Consider the following 15,786-nt stretch of genomic DNA (forward strand, 5'->3'; position numbering starts at 1 on the left):
CCACGTTCCCGTGTTGTGTTCCCAGAAGAATCTGAAGTTCTGGGTGACTGTCCTGTGTGGGTTTAAAAATAGTTCGGCATCCTTTTTGAGCGAGCTACTTTTAGTTCTGAGCTAGCTGTGGGGAAGCCTGCTAACTACATGCCTGTGGCGAATTGGTTTCACTGAAAACACTTCGAAGTCTCAGGAAGGATCCGGGAGTTGCGATTCACAGCGTGAGTCTGAGCACACGCTCTGGCTGCCCCTGCCACGTCCTCTCTCTTTAGGGAGGTGTGTGTGCCTGCGGTGCCTGTGGAGCGCTCACACCCCGGCGAGCTGGCCGCTGGCCAAGGGGTGTTCGCACCCTGCAGAAGGGGAGCCCGTTCCTCGCAGAGGCAGATGGTCGTTTGTGGGATCCCTTTCCCCTCCGTCAGGGATGCTGCGGGGCCTTGTTCGTGAAGGTTGTTGTCAGCTAAGGGAAAGGAGGCAGAGTTGAGAGGAAGGGGTTACAGATGAAGTTCGAGCCGTGGGCTCGCCTGGGGGCCGGGCCACCTGCTGAGAGCCGCCTTCATGTGTGCAGGTGGAGCGTCATGGCCTACGAGACCAAGCTGCCCCGGCCGGCCTCCTCTTCCACCGGCACTGAGGACTTCAGCGAGGGCTCTGAGGTATTTTGCTGTCGCGCCCTAACCCCCCGCCCCGGCACTGTCTCACTGGCCCGCTCGCCGGTTCTCGCCGCCTCCCCCACCTTTTGGTGATGAGCCGCTCCTTAAACGTCCTGCCCTAGGTCAGACCCGCAGGGGGGCAGGGGCAGCCCAGGGGTGCGCTGGACCTGAGTGAATCCTGACTGCCTCGCGGGCTTTGGGGTCGCTTGGGGGCTTCCTGGCGCTACCCCAGGGTTTGGGGGCCCTCATGACAGTCTCCTAGGACTTCCTGCTCTTGCAGTGGACACTGCCAAGGCTGCGCCCCCACTGCCATTGTCCCCCGTGGGCCCCAGGCGCTCTCTCTAGTCCCACATCCTCTGTGACCACCCTCCCTCCTGCAGCCCATGCAGTTAGGCTATGCTCGTTCAGTGTTCAACTCTTCTCTTCATTTTGCGGATTTAACGGTCCCCTCAGGGCCTAGATTTTGCCCAGGCTGGTGCAGCGCGGGGCCCTCGGCTGTGCTCCTCCCCACTGGAAGAGCTGGCTGAGCGGAGAGAACACTCTGCCAAGATTTGTCTCCCCATCGGGAGGGTTAGGGACGTTGGGCTAGGGCCTATGAGCAGAGAACGGTTTGTAGGTTTTGAGAGAGGAAGGATGCACGCGCAAAGACTAAAATAGTTACCGTCTGGCTCGCCCCGGGCTAGGGCCTGTTTGTCGCACAGTAATCCCGCTTCAGCAGGCAGCGCTCAGTGGCGAAGGGGGTAATTTACGCCGAGAGAAGGAGAGGGGCCAGGGCCAAGTTCCCAGCCAGAACGAGAAACGTGTTGTCCGCTGTGAATGGAACCTCCGTGAGTGAGGCCTTGCCTGTCCACCTTGCTGCCGTAAGGGGCTGCGATGAAAGCCTGCAGTGACCAGCACAGGCTGGTGGTGTGGAATCAGACTAAAAGCAGCACGAGCTGTTTGCAGGCTTTTATTGGTGTGGCCTTTTTTGTTAAGATCTGTCTGTCCACAGCTTGGGCAAGCTTTTGAAATCTTTGAGCCGGCACTGGCGAATCTCAGGTTGGCGTGTGAAGTGGACTGAGGCCCCGGGCTGGCAGGGAGAGTGGGCGAGGAACTCACTGGGAGCATCCAGTCACCGCACCCCCTGCCTGGGGATAATTGCAGGTGCAACAAATCCTCTTCTATGAAGACTCAGTGGCGGCCCACCTTTCTAAAATCCTGACCTCAGACCAGCACTCGGTGGTGATTTCCTCAGCCAAGTGAGTGCCCGGTGGCTTTGGGGGAGCCGGGGGTCCACCTCGCAGGGTGCCTGGTTCCCGGCCAGAACTTTCTCTGAAAGTGTCTTTCCGTGTTTCCTCCCACAGAGTGCTCTGCGAGACGGTGAAGGACTTTGTGGCTCGGGTGGGGAAGGCCTACGAGAAGACCACAGAGAGCTCAGAGGAGTCAGAGGTCATGGCCAAGAAGGTCTGTCCCTGGGCTCCTGGGCGGGAGGGTGTAGGACAGAGAAGCACTCCGCCCCATTCCGTTTGTTTCCCGCCAGTGCTCTGTCCTGAAAGAGAAGCTGGACTCTCTCCTCAAGACCCTGGACGATGAGTCCCAGGCCTCGTCCTCCCTGCCCACCCCGCCCCCCACCATCGCAGAGGAGGTGGAAGATGGAGACGGGGCGGGCAGCGGCTGCGGCTCCACTGGGGAGCGCTCGGTGGGGTCGACGTGCCCCTCTCGGCCGCAGATATTCCGTCCACGGGAACAGCTCATGCTCAGAGCCAATAGCCTGAAGAAAGCCATCCGGCAGATCATAGAACACACAGAAAAAGGTAGTAGGTGGCTTAATGATGAAGTAACTTTCTTAGGCAAGCACTGGCACTCTCTTTCCCCCCAAACACGGTGACAGACAACCCACTGTGTAGGACGAAACCAGATGCCCAGGGGTCACTGGCAGCACCTTGTATCCGACAGCCTGCTGGGGAACATTCTCCCTCTTCACTGCACTCGCTTCTGATGGGAGGACTGGAGGGAGCAGAGAGCGTCCCCAACTGGGGAAGATGCAGACCGGTCCTTGGGTGGGGGTCCGCTCCCTGGAAGGGGCCTGGCCCTGCTGTCACTGCCCCGACCCCGGGCGCAGCTTGGCAGAAACGGGCGGGCGGTGGCCCCAGCGGTTCAGCGACTTTGTGGAGGGGCGGGCCCTGTGGGAGGAGGGCGGGGTCGGGGCCGTGGCTGAGGCTGTCAGCTGAGAGATGGAGAGAGAGGCTGGGAAGTGGAGGGCGGGGGTGGGAGGCCGGCGAGCCGGAGGTGGTGGGAGCAGTGGGGGAGCCGTGGGAGCACCGGCACCGTGGGGGCTGATGTGTGGCGGGCGCCAGGCTGTGGTGCCGATGGTCCTCGGGGCCTGGCGGCCAGGCTGCTCACTCTACGACAAGCCCGCGGGCGGTGGCGGGGGGTGGGGGGTGGGGACCGGCTGGGTCAGATTAAAGACTTGCCGGCTGGTCACTCCTTTTCTAGACTTGGTTTCTGAGCTTTGAAGGGAACGCTGCAGGCGCACGGTGACGTGGGCGCTTCCTTGCCTCCAGCCGCACTCGGACTGTCTCCTTCTCCGTCTGTGTATGCCCACGTTACCCTCGGAAATCCCACCCCGTTCCCACTCACTCCATCTTTGTCCTCCAGTGAGAATGACGGGTTGTGACCCCGCACCACTGTGACCCTCAGGCGGAGGCCCCCTTGTCACGTCCCCTCTGGGCACCGTGTGCCCTCACTCCACTCCCCTTCTCCACGTCTTCCAGCCCTCGGCTCTCCCCCTTCTCCCCAGCCCGTCCGCGTGGATGCCCAGGTGCCTGGCACTCTTACGGGCACTCGAAGAACAGTGGGGACGGGGTGGCAGTGTCGGGCTGTGAGCCTTCCGCTGAGAGGATATGGAAGAAAGCTCACCGAGTCCAAGAGGAGCCTGTGCACAGCAGGCGCCGTGTCACTAGACGTCGTCGTCTGCGCACTCCGTGGCTGCGTGCTTAGCTGTGGGCGTTCTTTCCTTGCAGCTGTCGATGAGCAGAACGCCCAGACCCAAGAACAGGAGGGGTTCACCTTAGGTCTCTCTGAGTCGGAAGAGAGAAAAGACCCGAAGGATGACAGAGTGTGTCCCACGGAGAGCTGTGGGGTTGCCAAGGCCAGGAGCCTCCGCAAAGGTACCGGCCGGTCTTGATCCCAGGGCCATCATCAATCAGCCCCTTGGGTTTGCAGTAGTGGGAAAGCCTGCCCCGGAAGTTTTAGGGTGCCTTCTCATAATTGCTTTGGCCACGGGCAGTATAAAAAGTCGCAGACACATGGCCTGTTTCCGTGCACCACCTCCCTGGCCTGGGGGAGACCCAGTGGGACCCCTGTAGGAAGGCGTGCGCTTTCCTCAGAACCTGCTTGTGTACCCCAGACCCAGCAGGGCTCAGGCCTGTGGTCCTTTCTGCGCACCGCAGCTCCCGACCTGGGGCCCAGGCGTTCCTGGCTGCAGCCTCTGAGCTCTGTGCACCTGTGCAGTTTGCTCCAGGCCAGGCTGCCAGGCATTTTGGCCGGGGCACCACCTAGCCCTTTGGGCGGTCTGCCGGGGGATGCTTATCCCTCCTGGACCGGCCCCCAGCGCAGACTGCCGCTGTGGAGAGACACGGCCTCCCCTCTGTGTGCAGCCCCCTCCCTCAGCCTGTACCAGCTGCTGGGAGGTGTCTTCCGGAGGGGGGGTTTGCTCTGATCTGCTGTGAGCTCCACTGGGCCCCGCCTGTGACCGGGAGCGAGCCCCTCCTGCCCATCCCAGCCTCGGCTGCACCTGTGTTCCCCCCAAAGGGCGTCCAGGCCCACTTGCCCCTCTGTCCCCCTTCCCATTCCCCTCCTCTTTCCTCTTGTACACTCTGCAGGGGGCTGACCAGTGGCTGGCAACTGTTGTCCAGTCCCCTCAGCCCTCGGAACGGTCGTTTGTCTAATGACCATTTCCAGTACTTGAGTAATGTTCTGTTTTGGACAGTTTTATGGGTTTTGGTTCTGTTTTATAATTTTATAGTGTCCAGATCCCCATGTGAGAAGCTGATAAGCAAAGGAAGTTTGACACTGGGCAGTTCTGCCTCTCTTCCTCCCCAGTCAGGAAACCGGGATGGGCTGCCCGCACTGAACACCAAGATCCTGTTCTCGAGTGAGTGTCCCCCGTGGGTTGGCTGAGTGTGTCTGTGGGCCGTGCGCCTGAGGCGATAAGCTGCCAACTAGCGAGGTCCAGGATCTGTTGCTTTGGCACTGAGTTGTGAGAATGAATGTGACCGGGTCCCTGTCCTCCAAGAGTTTATATACAGGCCTGTGGCAAACAGACAGGATTCCAAAGTTATGTCATGGTGTGAAAAGTGCCCTTATTTAGTGTGAAGGGCAGCAAGCACCCATATTGCTGCTTGGGGCCCCAGGAAGATGTCGTTGAGAGGGCAATACCTGAGCTGGGTACTGAAGGATGAGTAGGAGTTCTCCTGAGAAAAAGGGGAGGGGACGGTTGTGACGGGGAGCCAGTCGAGTCATCCCGTCGTTTCTAGCATGATGGTGGGAGGGCACAACTGGCCACCAGGGGAGTTGGGCACAGTCCACTTTTCTGTCTTTGCCTTCATTTTTCCCAGCATTCCCGGCATAGGGTTGAGGCTGACCATACTTTGTGCAGAAGGAAGGCGTAGCACAAGGGGTTGAGATTGCCAGTAAGAGCCCCGTCACCAGCTTCAGGTGACTTCCTGAGGCCTCCTGGGCCTGGCAGAGCCCATGCCATACCATCGGCTCCCGTAGTGAGTTAGCAATTTCTTGGTGAATCTCAGTTGAATAGAAAGAAAATTCCAGAAGTCCTTGGGCGATGAGGCTAATGAGACATATTTGGTTAACCAGAGACATAGATGTTACTGGAAGGGGTGGATTGCCAGAAGGTTTAAAAGCAGGGTTCTATCTCTGCCTTTAAAACTTAAAAACAGTTTTTTTAATGTTTATTTCAGAGAGAGAGAGAGAAAGAGCACGAGCAAGGGAGGGGCAGAGAGAGAGAGGGAGACAGAATCCGAAGCAGGCTCCAGGGGCTCCAGGCTCTGAGCTGTCAGCACAGAGCCTGACACGGAGCTCAAACCCATGAACTCTGTGAGATTATGACCTGAGCTGAAGTCGAACGCTTAACCGACTGAGCCACTCAGGCACCCCTGTGACTTAAGGGTGCAGGTTCCTTGAGGGTTCTGGCCACCTGGGGTGTTCCTTGATGTTTCTGTCTCATGAATTTAGCTTTGCGCAGCTGTAGGACTGAACGCTAAGATTACTTGTACTGAGAGATCATTTTGGTGCAGCTTCTTACGCGTAATGAGCACTGTCTTTTTAAGCTGTTTTTTGAACTTTTAGGTGATGGTTTCTACTATCTACTGTGTTTGATTTTGCTCCATGAATATGGCTTTATGATGGTGATTTTTGACCTGAAACACTTAGATGTCAAAATTTGGGTCTGTTTATACGTTATTTAGAAATATTTAGTCACAATAGTGTTTTAGAGTGTGTGTCCCTTAGCCTTGAAGACATGAGCTTCTCTTAATTCACCGAATCCCAACCTGCTGTCTCTTCCTGTTCTCTCCTCTACAGACGTTCGGGCTGGGATGTCTGGTTCCTTGCCTGGAGGTTCAGTCATCAGTCGCCTGTTAATTAATGCTGATCCCTTTAACTCGGAATCAGAAAACCTGTGAGTATGGGGGTAAACCAGACGAGCATGATGTTAAAAGAATGTTGGAGCCCATGAGGCACCTGGGTGGTTCAGGCGGTTAAGGGTCCGACTTTGGCTCAGGTCATGATCTCATGGTTCCTGAGTTCGAGCCCTGCGTCGTGCTCTGTGCTGACAGCTCAGAGCCTGGAGCCTGCTTCAGATTCTGTGTCTTCCTCGCTCTCTGCCCCTCCTTTGCACACCCTCTGTCTCTGTTCGTCTCTCTCTCTCTCTCTCTCTCAAAAATCAATAAATGTTAAAAACAGACAACAACAACAACAACAACAACAAAAAGAATATTGGAGCCCAGAAAATAGATTTGGCATTGGCCAGAGGAATTCGTGTACAGATGACTAGGTTGTCCTTTTCTAGCTTTGGTTAGCTGATAAGGAAAACCTAGAAATGCCTCAGCTAAGAGTCTGGTTGGAAATGTGTGACGGGCATAGCCTGTCCCGGCTCATCCCAGCTTCCCATGAGGTCACGCGTCTATGGCTCCTGAACATCTCTCCTGGCCTGAGGTTTTTGGCAGGTTCAGAAACTCCTGCTGGGAGCTGACTTGGTCCTTGTTCTCACTGTCGCTCTCCCGTACCCAGCTAGTGCTGCGTTGGCACCTTGTCCCGACATCCTTCCTTCCCCCGCTCTGCCCTATTGGTGCTGCAGTGGCCTGGATTCTGGGGCTGAATCTGGGAGATACTGTCCCAGGTTTGCCGTCACAGGGAAGAAGGTTCGATGCTGCTCTGTGGGCTGGTGCTGTGTCCTCTGCCCTGTTTCTCAGGTGGTGGGGACTTTGACGAGGCAGTTTAGTGGACTTCGTTCTTGTGTGTATGGAGGCCGTTATGGAGACAAACGGTATTTTGAAAATCTGGTCTTCTAGATTTCCCTTTCTGCTGGTTGATGGCAAGTTCTGGGCAGTGTGGCCGGTGGCAGTGGGTTGCATGTTCCCAGCCGCGTGTGTCTGGTATGCTGGGGGAGGGGACAGAAATGCGCAGCTTGCACGGACTCCGTGGGTTCTGAGAGCAGAGCTGGAAGTGTGCAGAGTGGCCGTTTCTGACCCCCCGATGTGCCAGGGTGGCCTCAGTGGAGTTACCTGCTGCCAGCCTCTGGCCTGCCCAGGCACCTCAGTGTCCCTGTCCCGGGCCCAACACTGCCTCCTGCCTGCCCCACGGGGCTCTGGTCCTGACGCTCCCTGGTGCCGTTTTCCTTAGGCCAGAGCCACAGCCTTCCGTGAGCAGCGGACACAGGGCCCCCTGAGCCAAGTATTTCGTTTGTTCCCTTCCCCTGAGGCCAGAAGTCCCGCACCTGGCAGCATCGGTGTCTTTTCCTCCTCTCCGCTTCAGGAAGCGGGAGCCTAACCCGGGGAGGCCAGCTGCTCTCCTCCCTCTGCGCAGGGCGGTGTGCTGGGGCTGTAGCTTGGGACCCCTAGACTTGTGGTCATTCTGCCTTTGCCTGTGGTGGCCCCTGGGGCCTGGCCATCCCCCACTTCCCAGGTCCCTGCTCCCGGTCTCCTCATCCCCCTTCCCCTGTCCCCATGCTGGTTCTGTGAGTTGGATCTGTCCGTTTTCCCAGGACCTGTAGATACTGGTCAGCACGTGGTCGTCTTCTCAGAAAACAGTTTCTCCCTGAGCTTTGCTCTCACTAAGCTGGTAGGCACTCGGATTAGATGTGTCCTAAAAACAGGTCCATGTGGTGATGGCTTCCCAAATCAGGCTGCACATGCCTGTTAACCTGAAATTAACCTGAAATTAAGCTAAAACCTCGAGTTCTGACCCCAGACGTGTTCCCTGCAGAGCCCAGGAGCTCCAGGCACCGACTTTCCTCCTTGCTGCTTCCTCTGGGTGGAGGCTCAGGGACTCCTTCCTTCAGCCAGCCTCCTGGAAGGAAAGGAGGGCCCTGGAGCCCCGGTGTGGCCCTGGTGGCCACAGTGATTGCGGGGGAGGCCGAGAAGCTGGAATGAAATGAGTCTCGTGGGCAGCGGACTCGGGAAAGGGCAGTGCTGGCCCCGGGCCTGGGATTCGCTGCTCTGATCGGATCTCGGGAAGGAAGGCGTGTTGGGAGGCCTTGGGTTGAAGACGCCAGAGCACGTGTGCCATAGATACGGTCAGGTTCACGCTGCTGGTGGGAGCGTGAGATGGCGCGGCTGCTCTGGGACCCGGTCTGGTAGTTCCTCACGGTACGGTTTCCACACGGCTCAGAGCACCTGTGGGGCCACGGCCGAGGAGTGAGAACATGTCCACGACAGTGTGCGTGTCGGTGCTCACGCGTCTATGGCAGAGTGCTGTTTGGCCGTCAACAGGGATGAGGTCCTGAGCACGGATGCGTTCTGAAAACATTGTGCTCGTGGATTCCGTTTATACGAACCTGGCAGAGTAGGCGCACCATGGAGACAGCAGATCGGAGTTGCCAGGGCTGGTGGGGGGTTTGGGAGCTGATGGCGAAGGGCTGTGGACTTGCTGTTGGGGTGATGAGATGCCCTAAAATGCATAGTAGTGCACAACCAAATATGTTAAGAATCACCGAGTCCTGGGGCGCCCGGGTGGCTCAGTCGGTTAAAGTCCAACTTCCGCTCAGGTCATGTTCTCACGGTTTGTGGTTCGAGCCCCGCGTCGGGCTCTGTGCTGACAGCTCAGAGCCTGGAGCCTGCTTCGGATTCTGTGTCTCCCTCTCTCTCTGTTTCTCCCTCGTTCATGCTCTGTCTCACTCTCTCAAAAATAAATAAACGTTAAAAAAAATTTCAACCAGATATCAGAGTCTTAAGTCTTAAATGGGCGCCTCAGGCAGTATGTGAGGTTGAGCCTCAGTAAAGCTGCTACTGAAGGAAGAGCCATGAGTTTTGCCCCCAGGGAGAAATGCTTGGAGGGGGAGGCTGTGAAGCGACCTGCGGCTCTCATGGGTCCGAAACCCCCTTTGCAGAGAGTATTACACGGAGAAGTGCGTCATGAACAATTATTTTGGCATCGGCCTGGATGCGAAGATATCCCTGGACTTCAACAACAAGCGTGACGAGCACCCAGAGAAGTGCAGGTAGGCGGTGTGGCGGGCTTGTGTGCACACTGCTCCTTCGTCCTCGCTTCCCCTTCCGGGTAGCGAGGGAACCGCTAGAGTCAGCGAGGCAGTGGGTGTCCAGAGCGCGGAGGCAGAAGGCAGATGTGAAAACCAGGTGCCTCGTTGTTGGAAAGAGAGGTGCTTGCACGAGATGTGGGTGGGACCAGGCTGGGGGTCTGGGAGGCCAGCCTGGAGGGGGGTTCCAGCCCTCAGGGTTGGTGTGGTCAGGACAAATTCCACATGAGAACATGAGTGACTGCAGTCACTCAGAAGGGTCTGCCTCATAAGTCGTGGTGGTGCTGTAGAGGGACAGGTGACAAAGTGTGCTAGGAGGGTACTGTGCCAGGTACGTGAGACCCCGGCGGCGTTGGGGGCGGCCCGGCTGCCTCCCCACCACGCCCATGAGGAGACACCCCTCTGTAGGAAGACAGCCACGTGAGAGGCCCGAGGGGTGTCCTTGGGGATGTTCCTTTTTCCCCCCTAAATGACGTCTACTCATCCCTCCCTGCCTTGGGAGGGGATGCAGAGAAATGGGCAGCTTCCCCCTGGGTTGAGGTGGAGATTCCGTCTCCCCTGGGAAAACACGAGAAGTGAAGCAGGGAGTTAGCGTCTCCCACCCCACCCTTCAGTAATCACCTGGAGGAGGAGACCGTTCGGCTTTGACATTCTAGAACTGGCAAAGGAGAAGCTGATGTGCAGTTTGGCCAGAGACAGCCGCTGATGCAGGAGTCGGGGCCCCTTGCTGGAGAGCCTACAAACTTGTTCGTCGTCCCATCTCGTCCATGTGCCCCCTGCTTCCTTGGTGCCGTTGTCATTTGGAAGGGGACGCTGGGAGAGCTGGGTGGGAGGGGCTCACACACCTAAGGAGTTGCCCTGGTGATCACCCAGGTGCTCTGTAGGTGCAGATTTCTCAGAAAACAAAATCAAGCTTAAGAATTCCAGAAACTTTTGAATGCTGGGGTTCTTGAGTGGAGGAAAGTGTCTCAGAAGCCCCCCAGGGACATCTCTGTTGTTCCGCACATGATGGCGAGCCCGACTCCTTTAAAAAGGCCCCCGTTAGTTCAAAAATAACTGAAAAGGCATGAAAATGCGTGCAATTTAACAGAGTAAGATAGTGAGTGACAAAGCCATGTGCAATACATTTTTAGAACTGTGGGCCCCTGCTAGGATAATCCCTGAGTTTGTATCAAGAGCTTTGAAAAGGTCTAGGAGGAATTCCATTTCTACGAGTCTATCCTAAGAAGTAACGAAACATTTGCAAAGAGGTGTGTGCAAAGGGGCCACTGCCACGTGACTTACGGAGCCTGGGACTGGGAACCGGCTGGGTCCAGTCGCGGGGATTAAGTGGACAAGGGCCCGTAGGGAAAGGCCCCGCTGTGATCAGTCCGGCGTCTGGACGCAGGGTGCAGGGCCAAGTGAGCAGAGTCGGTCAGCAGACTGTAAACTGGCTGTTTCCCCCGTGAGCCAAAGACTTAGAAGAGACTGAAGAAATACACCAAAGTTTTTACCATCGGGACGCACAGCTGTGGGGATTAGGAGGATTTTTTTTCTCCTTTGTGCTTTTTTGCGCTTCCCAAATTTTCTATGCTAAGCATAATTTTCTAGCTGGAAAAAAAATCATTATCGGTTTTTTGTGAGGTTCTGTAATGTCTTTTTTACTTTTTTAGGTAAAATTACTTTCTTGGGAATGTTACTTTTCAGCAGAATTTTCTATCACTAAACGTGTCTCTTTATGCACATCTTACATCGACACATAATGAGGAAATGCCCTTCCTTATTGAGATGTCGGGGCTGTGAGTGGTTGCTGAGTCTGACTGCTGTGTGATGGGACGTCTTCCTGCGGCTGCGGTAGTGGCTGCCGTTAGCCGTATAAAGAGAGCGGGGGTCCTGTCACTTCTTTGCTTTCCACCTCCAGGAGCCGGACCAAGAACATGATGTGGTACGGAGTTCTTGGAACCAAAGAGCTGCTGCACAGAACCTACAGGAACTTGGAGCAGAAGGTCCTGCTGGAGGTGAGCAAGAGGGTCTCCTGCAGGCAGGCCAGGGCCTGCCTGGTCTCCTGTGAGCCCTTCTCCTCACTGGGTGTGGGCTCCCGCTGCCCTGAGGTCCCTCAGTGAGAGCCCAGCTGTGGTGGTGGCCTTCTCCGCCCTGGGCGGGCGGGCGGGCGGGCGGGCTGCTGGTGAAGAAGGACCAGGTTGATGCTGTCATTCCCTTGTCTCCTTCTCCGGCATTTCTGCCGCACAGTGTGATGGGCGACCCATCCCACTCCCCAGTCTCCAGGGGATTGCTGTCCTCAACATTCCCAGCTATGCCGGAGGGACCAACTTCTGGGGGGGCACCAAGGAAGATGATGTACGTATGGGGGTTCTGGGTGGCTGGGCCCAAGCTGGGTGTGGGTAATCCCTTCAAGGAGTGTCTACCACTTCCGGCCCTGATGGAGCCTTCTGGCTCTTGGGGCTCTGAGGGTGGTGCGGAGGTGTGGGTAGAGCTCTTCCCTTGTGCGGGTGGTCAGAGGACAGTGGAGAACGAGACAGAGATGGTCCCCCGCTCGTGAGAAGAGAGGCCGGGCAGGACAGATGTGGTCAGGGGCACAGGTGTGATGCCAGCAGCCAGGCCCGACTCCGATTTGGGGTGGTCTGGGCAGACTTCTCAGAGGAGGGGACATCTGCACTGAGACCTGAAGGGAGATGCAGGATTGGCCAGGTCCGGTCAGGGGAGGGTGCAGAGGCTGTTCCAGGTAATTGCTGGAACAGCACATGTGAAGGCTTAGCGGGGAGACGGGTGTGGAGGAAGCTCTCTGACGGCGTGTAGTGGGCAGAATGCAGACAAGTCCGAGCCCACGTGGGGTTGTGTAATGCACGGAAGAAGTCTGGGATTACTCTTAACTTTGGAAAGTGTTTGCTTTTAACCACGGATGCAGCTTCCATTGTACGTAATAGCTAACAAAATAATGAACGTGAACTGCGCACTCAGGATGTTCTGGTTGCCGGGGTGCCGGGCTGGCTCAGTGAGTGGAGTGTGCAACTTTTGATCTCGGGGCTGTGAGTTTGAGCCCTACATTGGGTGTAGAGATTACTGAAAATTAACAACGAGAAAGATGTTTGGTTGCCGTTCTAAGCACTGTGCGTGCATTAACTCAGTCCTCTTGAGAGCCTCTCGGGGAACACGTTAATTTTACCCAAAACCGAGGATGAGAAAATTAAGTACCTTGCTCAAGGTCGCACTGCTAGAAAGTGGCAGAACAGAGATTTGGTCCCAGGCAGCTGGTTCTAGTCAAGGTCTCACTAGAAACCCCCTCAATGACACAGTCACACCACAGCTGCTTCTCAGGACACACCAGCCGAGTCGTGCGCCTATCTGTAACCAGAGCAGCAGCCCTGAGAGTGAACAACAGAGGGCTGTGCAGGGAGGTTTGGAGCAGGGGTCAGCTCCTAACACTGGCCCTTTCAGACTTTTGCAGCTCCGTCATTCGATGATAAGATTCTGGAGGTGGTCGCTGTATTTGGCAGTATGCAGATGGCCGTCTCTCGCGTCATTAGGCTGCAGCATCACCGAATCGCCCAGGTATCGGCCGTGGGCCCGCAGGTGGGAGGGACGTGGGAGGCAGCGTGGCTCACGCATGTTTGGAGAGGCCGGGCCTGGCCCAGAACCAGTCTCCTCTGTCAGCAGGCTCCTGCTGCACAGAGCCCGGGAGAAGGGGTGCTTTTCCAGGACCGCCCACGGCCCCACCTGCTGTATTTGACAGTTAACAAACACTCTTACAAAACGGGGGCCAACTTGAATCCTGCCTGAGCCCCCTGCCGTGACTTTCTCTGCGGGTGCCAGCCGTATTGAAGTGGGATGTTGAGGTGGGATGAGATGAGACAGGCCCCACTGAACTCGGCTTGTGGCTGCAGCTTTCGGGAGCTGCATCCTGAATTTGGGAATGGAAGGCCGAGCCTACGGGAGTGGTGGAGAAAGTGTGGCCTCGCCTGGCTGGTCTGAGGCCCACCTGGAGAGGGGAGAAGGGGAAGGGGCTTCCCTGCTACTGGTGATGGGCTGGGGAGGGCAGTGTTCTTAGGCACAAGGAAGCAGGGAGGCTGATTCCCTAGCCCACCCAAGTCCCAGGCTGTGATGTTACGGCCCTTCCTGCCTCAGTCTGTCCCTGCGGAGCGTAGGGTGTTTGAATTTTATGATCGAACTCTTTGGCAGTGTTCTCTGTTGAAAAGAGAAGCAGTACATCGCTAACCACTTGTTGGGACTGGTTTACCCTGTTCTGGGAGTGTTTGCACTTGAGCAGGGCCCCGTGGCTCTTGCTGGTCGTGAGTCCCCACCCTGGGCCTGGTGCTCGTGTCTGGCCACCGAGGTTTCACTGCGGTCACAGATGCCGTGCTGGGTGAGGGGATGGTGGGGAGGGACAGATCCTTGGGCTTCATGAGCTGTGCCCTGGACAGGGATGCTCTGGCCGCAGTGGTGGTTGGCCGTGGGCACGGCGTCACCCCAGATGTCAGCTGGCTTGTGCAGGGGCGTGTGGGACAGGAAGGCTCCTGCAGGGCTGAGATCTAGCACCTCAGCTCCTTGGTTCAGCGTGGCGCGCGAGTCACAGCTGTGGTGTTTTCTCAGTGTCGCACGGTGAAGATTTCCATCCTGGGGGATGAGGGCGTACCTGTGCAAGTGGACGGAGAGGCCTGGGTCCAGCCTCCGGGATACATTCGGATCATCCACAAGAACCGGGCACAGACGCTCACCAGAGATAGGGTAAGAAGGGCTGCGTGCGGAGACCCAGAGGGACTCACCTGTGTGAGTCCCGGGGCTCACCTGCAGGCACACCTGTGCACCTCCTGTCAGGAGACCTGGAGTTTCCAGTGTTTTGTTCTGGGAATTTGCTTTTTTCAGACGCAGAGATTAAGTGAGCAGGGGTGTAATTTCCAGGACGATTCGCCCTCCTCAGTGTAAAAAAGAAGTCTGTGTCTCCTTTTCTGGCTGTCGTCCAGCTGGTGTCCCAGCAGCGTTTGCGGTTGAACACGTGCTCGCCTCTTGAGAGAGGGTCGCACAGTGTGACACCAGGTTTCCGTGCCCTAGGCGTTTGAGAACACCCTCAAGTCCTGGGAAGACAAGCAGAAGTGTGAACTTCCTCGCCCTCCGTCTTTCTCTCTGCACCCGGAGATCCTGTCTGAGGAAGAGGCCACGCAGATGGACCACTTCGGGCAGGCGGCGGGAGCCCTCATCCACAGGTGGGCCCTCGCCTTCCCTGCGTGCTGGGCCTCCCCCGGGTCTTCCTTGGGCCGCCACCGCCGCCTCGAGGGCCCGGCTGGGGTTTCCGCTGGCCCTCGGATGGGGTTTATTTCGCGTGACTTTCCGAGATCGCTCGGGGTGTATGTAGAGGAGGCCTAAAACCCCCAGGCGTTTTCAGAGCCAGCTCACAGATTTTAAAACCTATCCCGAATTCTTCAGAATCGCTCACTTACTGCCTCTTCTCCTCTATCCCAGACAGCAGGTTTGTTATTAAAACCCCTTGTAGGTATTTAAAAAACAAACAAAGACAATAGCCGGAGGCATTTCCTGTTCTTACTCTGCCTTGGAGAAGTGGCTCCTGGGACCATGAGACTTGGAGCACAGAGGTCCCTCTGCCCCTCTCCATCCTCCCCACCTCCCCGGTGTGCCTGCTGCTGGCCTGCCTCACTCCACAGGGGTCTCTCGGCCGCCACATCCTGCCATCTTCGGTGGTGCCATTTGTGGCTTCCTCTTCCGCTGTCCTCGCCGGGAGCATCGCTGCCCTGCGGGCTCTGGGCTCTGTGCGCCCTTTGGGGCCATTCCCCTGCCCTTTCCCCAGGCGTCAGGCTCTTGGCCCGCGGCTCTCCCGGGAATGCTGTGGGCACTTCTGGTTCTCGGGGTCCTTCTGGGTCCCCCGAGAGCACGCCCTGTGCTGAGTTCTCTGTCTGGAGCAGCCAGCGCCACTTTTGCAGCCCCCGTTCCCGTGACCAAATCAGGATCGGGGCCTGATGGCTTTGCTTCTCACACTTTTTCTCGGTTCCTTCGTGTGCCACCCACTTCTGGCTTCCTTCTGCCTTGTTCTCGTCCCCTCAAAGCCTATGGCAGCCCCACAGATGGGGCCCTGCGTCTCACTGTCTTGTTTGAAGTCTGGCAGCTGCTCCTCGTCTTCCCCAGGGCAGGACGAGTGGTTCCCTGGCCAGCTTCCCTGACTCTCATGCTCCTTCTGTCCCTGGTGCTCTGTGTCTGACCCTGTCACCGCCCCCTCCCTGCCCGTTTGGGTCCCTTGGACAAAAGGCTGCTGCCTGTGGCTACTTCCTGGGATCTGAGCCGTTTGAAGCAGGATGGTCCCCACAGAGGAGGGTCCTGTCGTTCCCATTTACAGAGTGGGGCAGGCCAAGTCCCCTCTCACAGACGATCAGCTGCCAGCTTGCTGTTTTA

General features: G+C 57.2%; 1 protein-coding gene across 10 annotated transcripts in view; it reads left to right on the top strand.

The window, feature by feature from the left end:
* DGKD (diacylglycerol kinase delta) overlaps positions 1-15,786 on the top strand; it is a 111,053-nt gene that overhangs the window by 81,686 nt on the left and 13,581 nt on the right. For all 10 annotated transcript variants that reach the window (XM_045481775.1, XM_045481776.1, XM_045481778.1 and 7 more), the window contains 13 exons: positions 557-641; positions 1,782-1,876; positions 1,982-2,081; positions 2,158-2,431; positions 3,641-3,787; positions 4,645-4,773; positions 6,219-6,315; positions 9,244-9,354; positions 11,291-11,387; positions 11,620-11,727; positions 12,826-12,939; positions 13,978-14,112; positions 14,437-14,588. In XM_045481775.1, the coding sequence (XP_045337731.1) occupies positions 557-641; positions 1,782-1,876; positions 1,982-2,081; positions 2,158-2,431; positions 3,641-3,787; positions 4,645-4,773; positions 6,219-6,315; positions 9,244-9,354; positions 11,291-11,387; positions 11,620-11,727; positions 12,826-12,939; positions 13,978-14,112; positions 14,437-14,588 (1,644 nt within the window). The remainder of the gene's footprint in view (positions 1-556; positions 642-1,781; positions 1,877-1,981; positions 2,082-2,157; positions 2,432-3,640; positions 3,788-4,644; positions 4,774-6,218; positions 6,316-9,243; positions 9,355-11,290; positions 11,388-11,619; positions 11,728-12,825; positions 12,940-13,977; positions 14,113-14,436; positions 14,589-15,786) is intronic.

The sequence above is a fragment of the Leopardus geoffroyi genome, chromosome C1 (genome assembly GCF_018350155.1).
Source record: "Leopardus geoffroyi isolate Oge1 chromosome C1, O.geoffroyi_Oge1_pat1.0, whole genome shotgun sequence".
Classification (NCBI taxonomy): Eukaryota; Metazoa; Chordata; class Mammalia; order Carnivora; family Felidae; genus Leopardus; species Leopardus geoffroyi.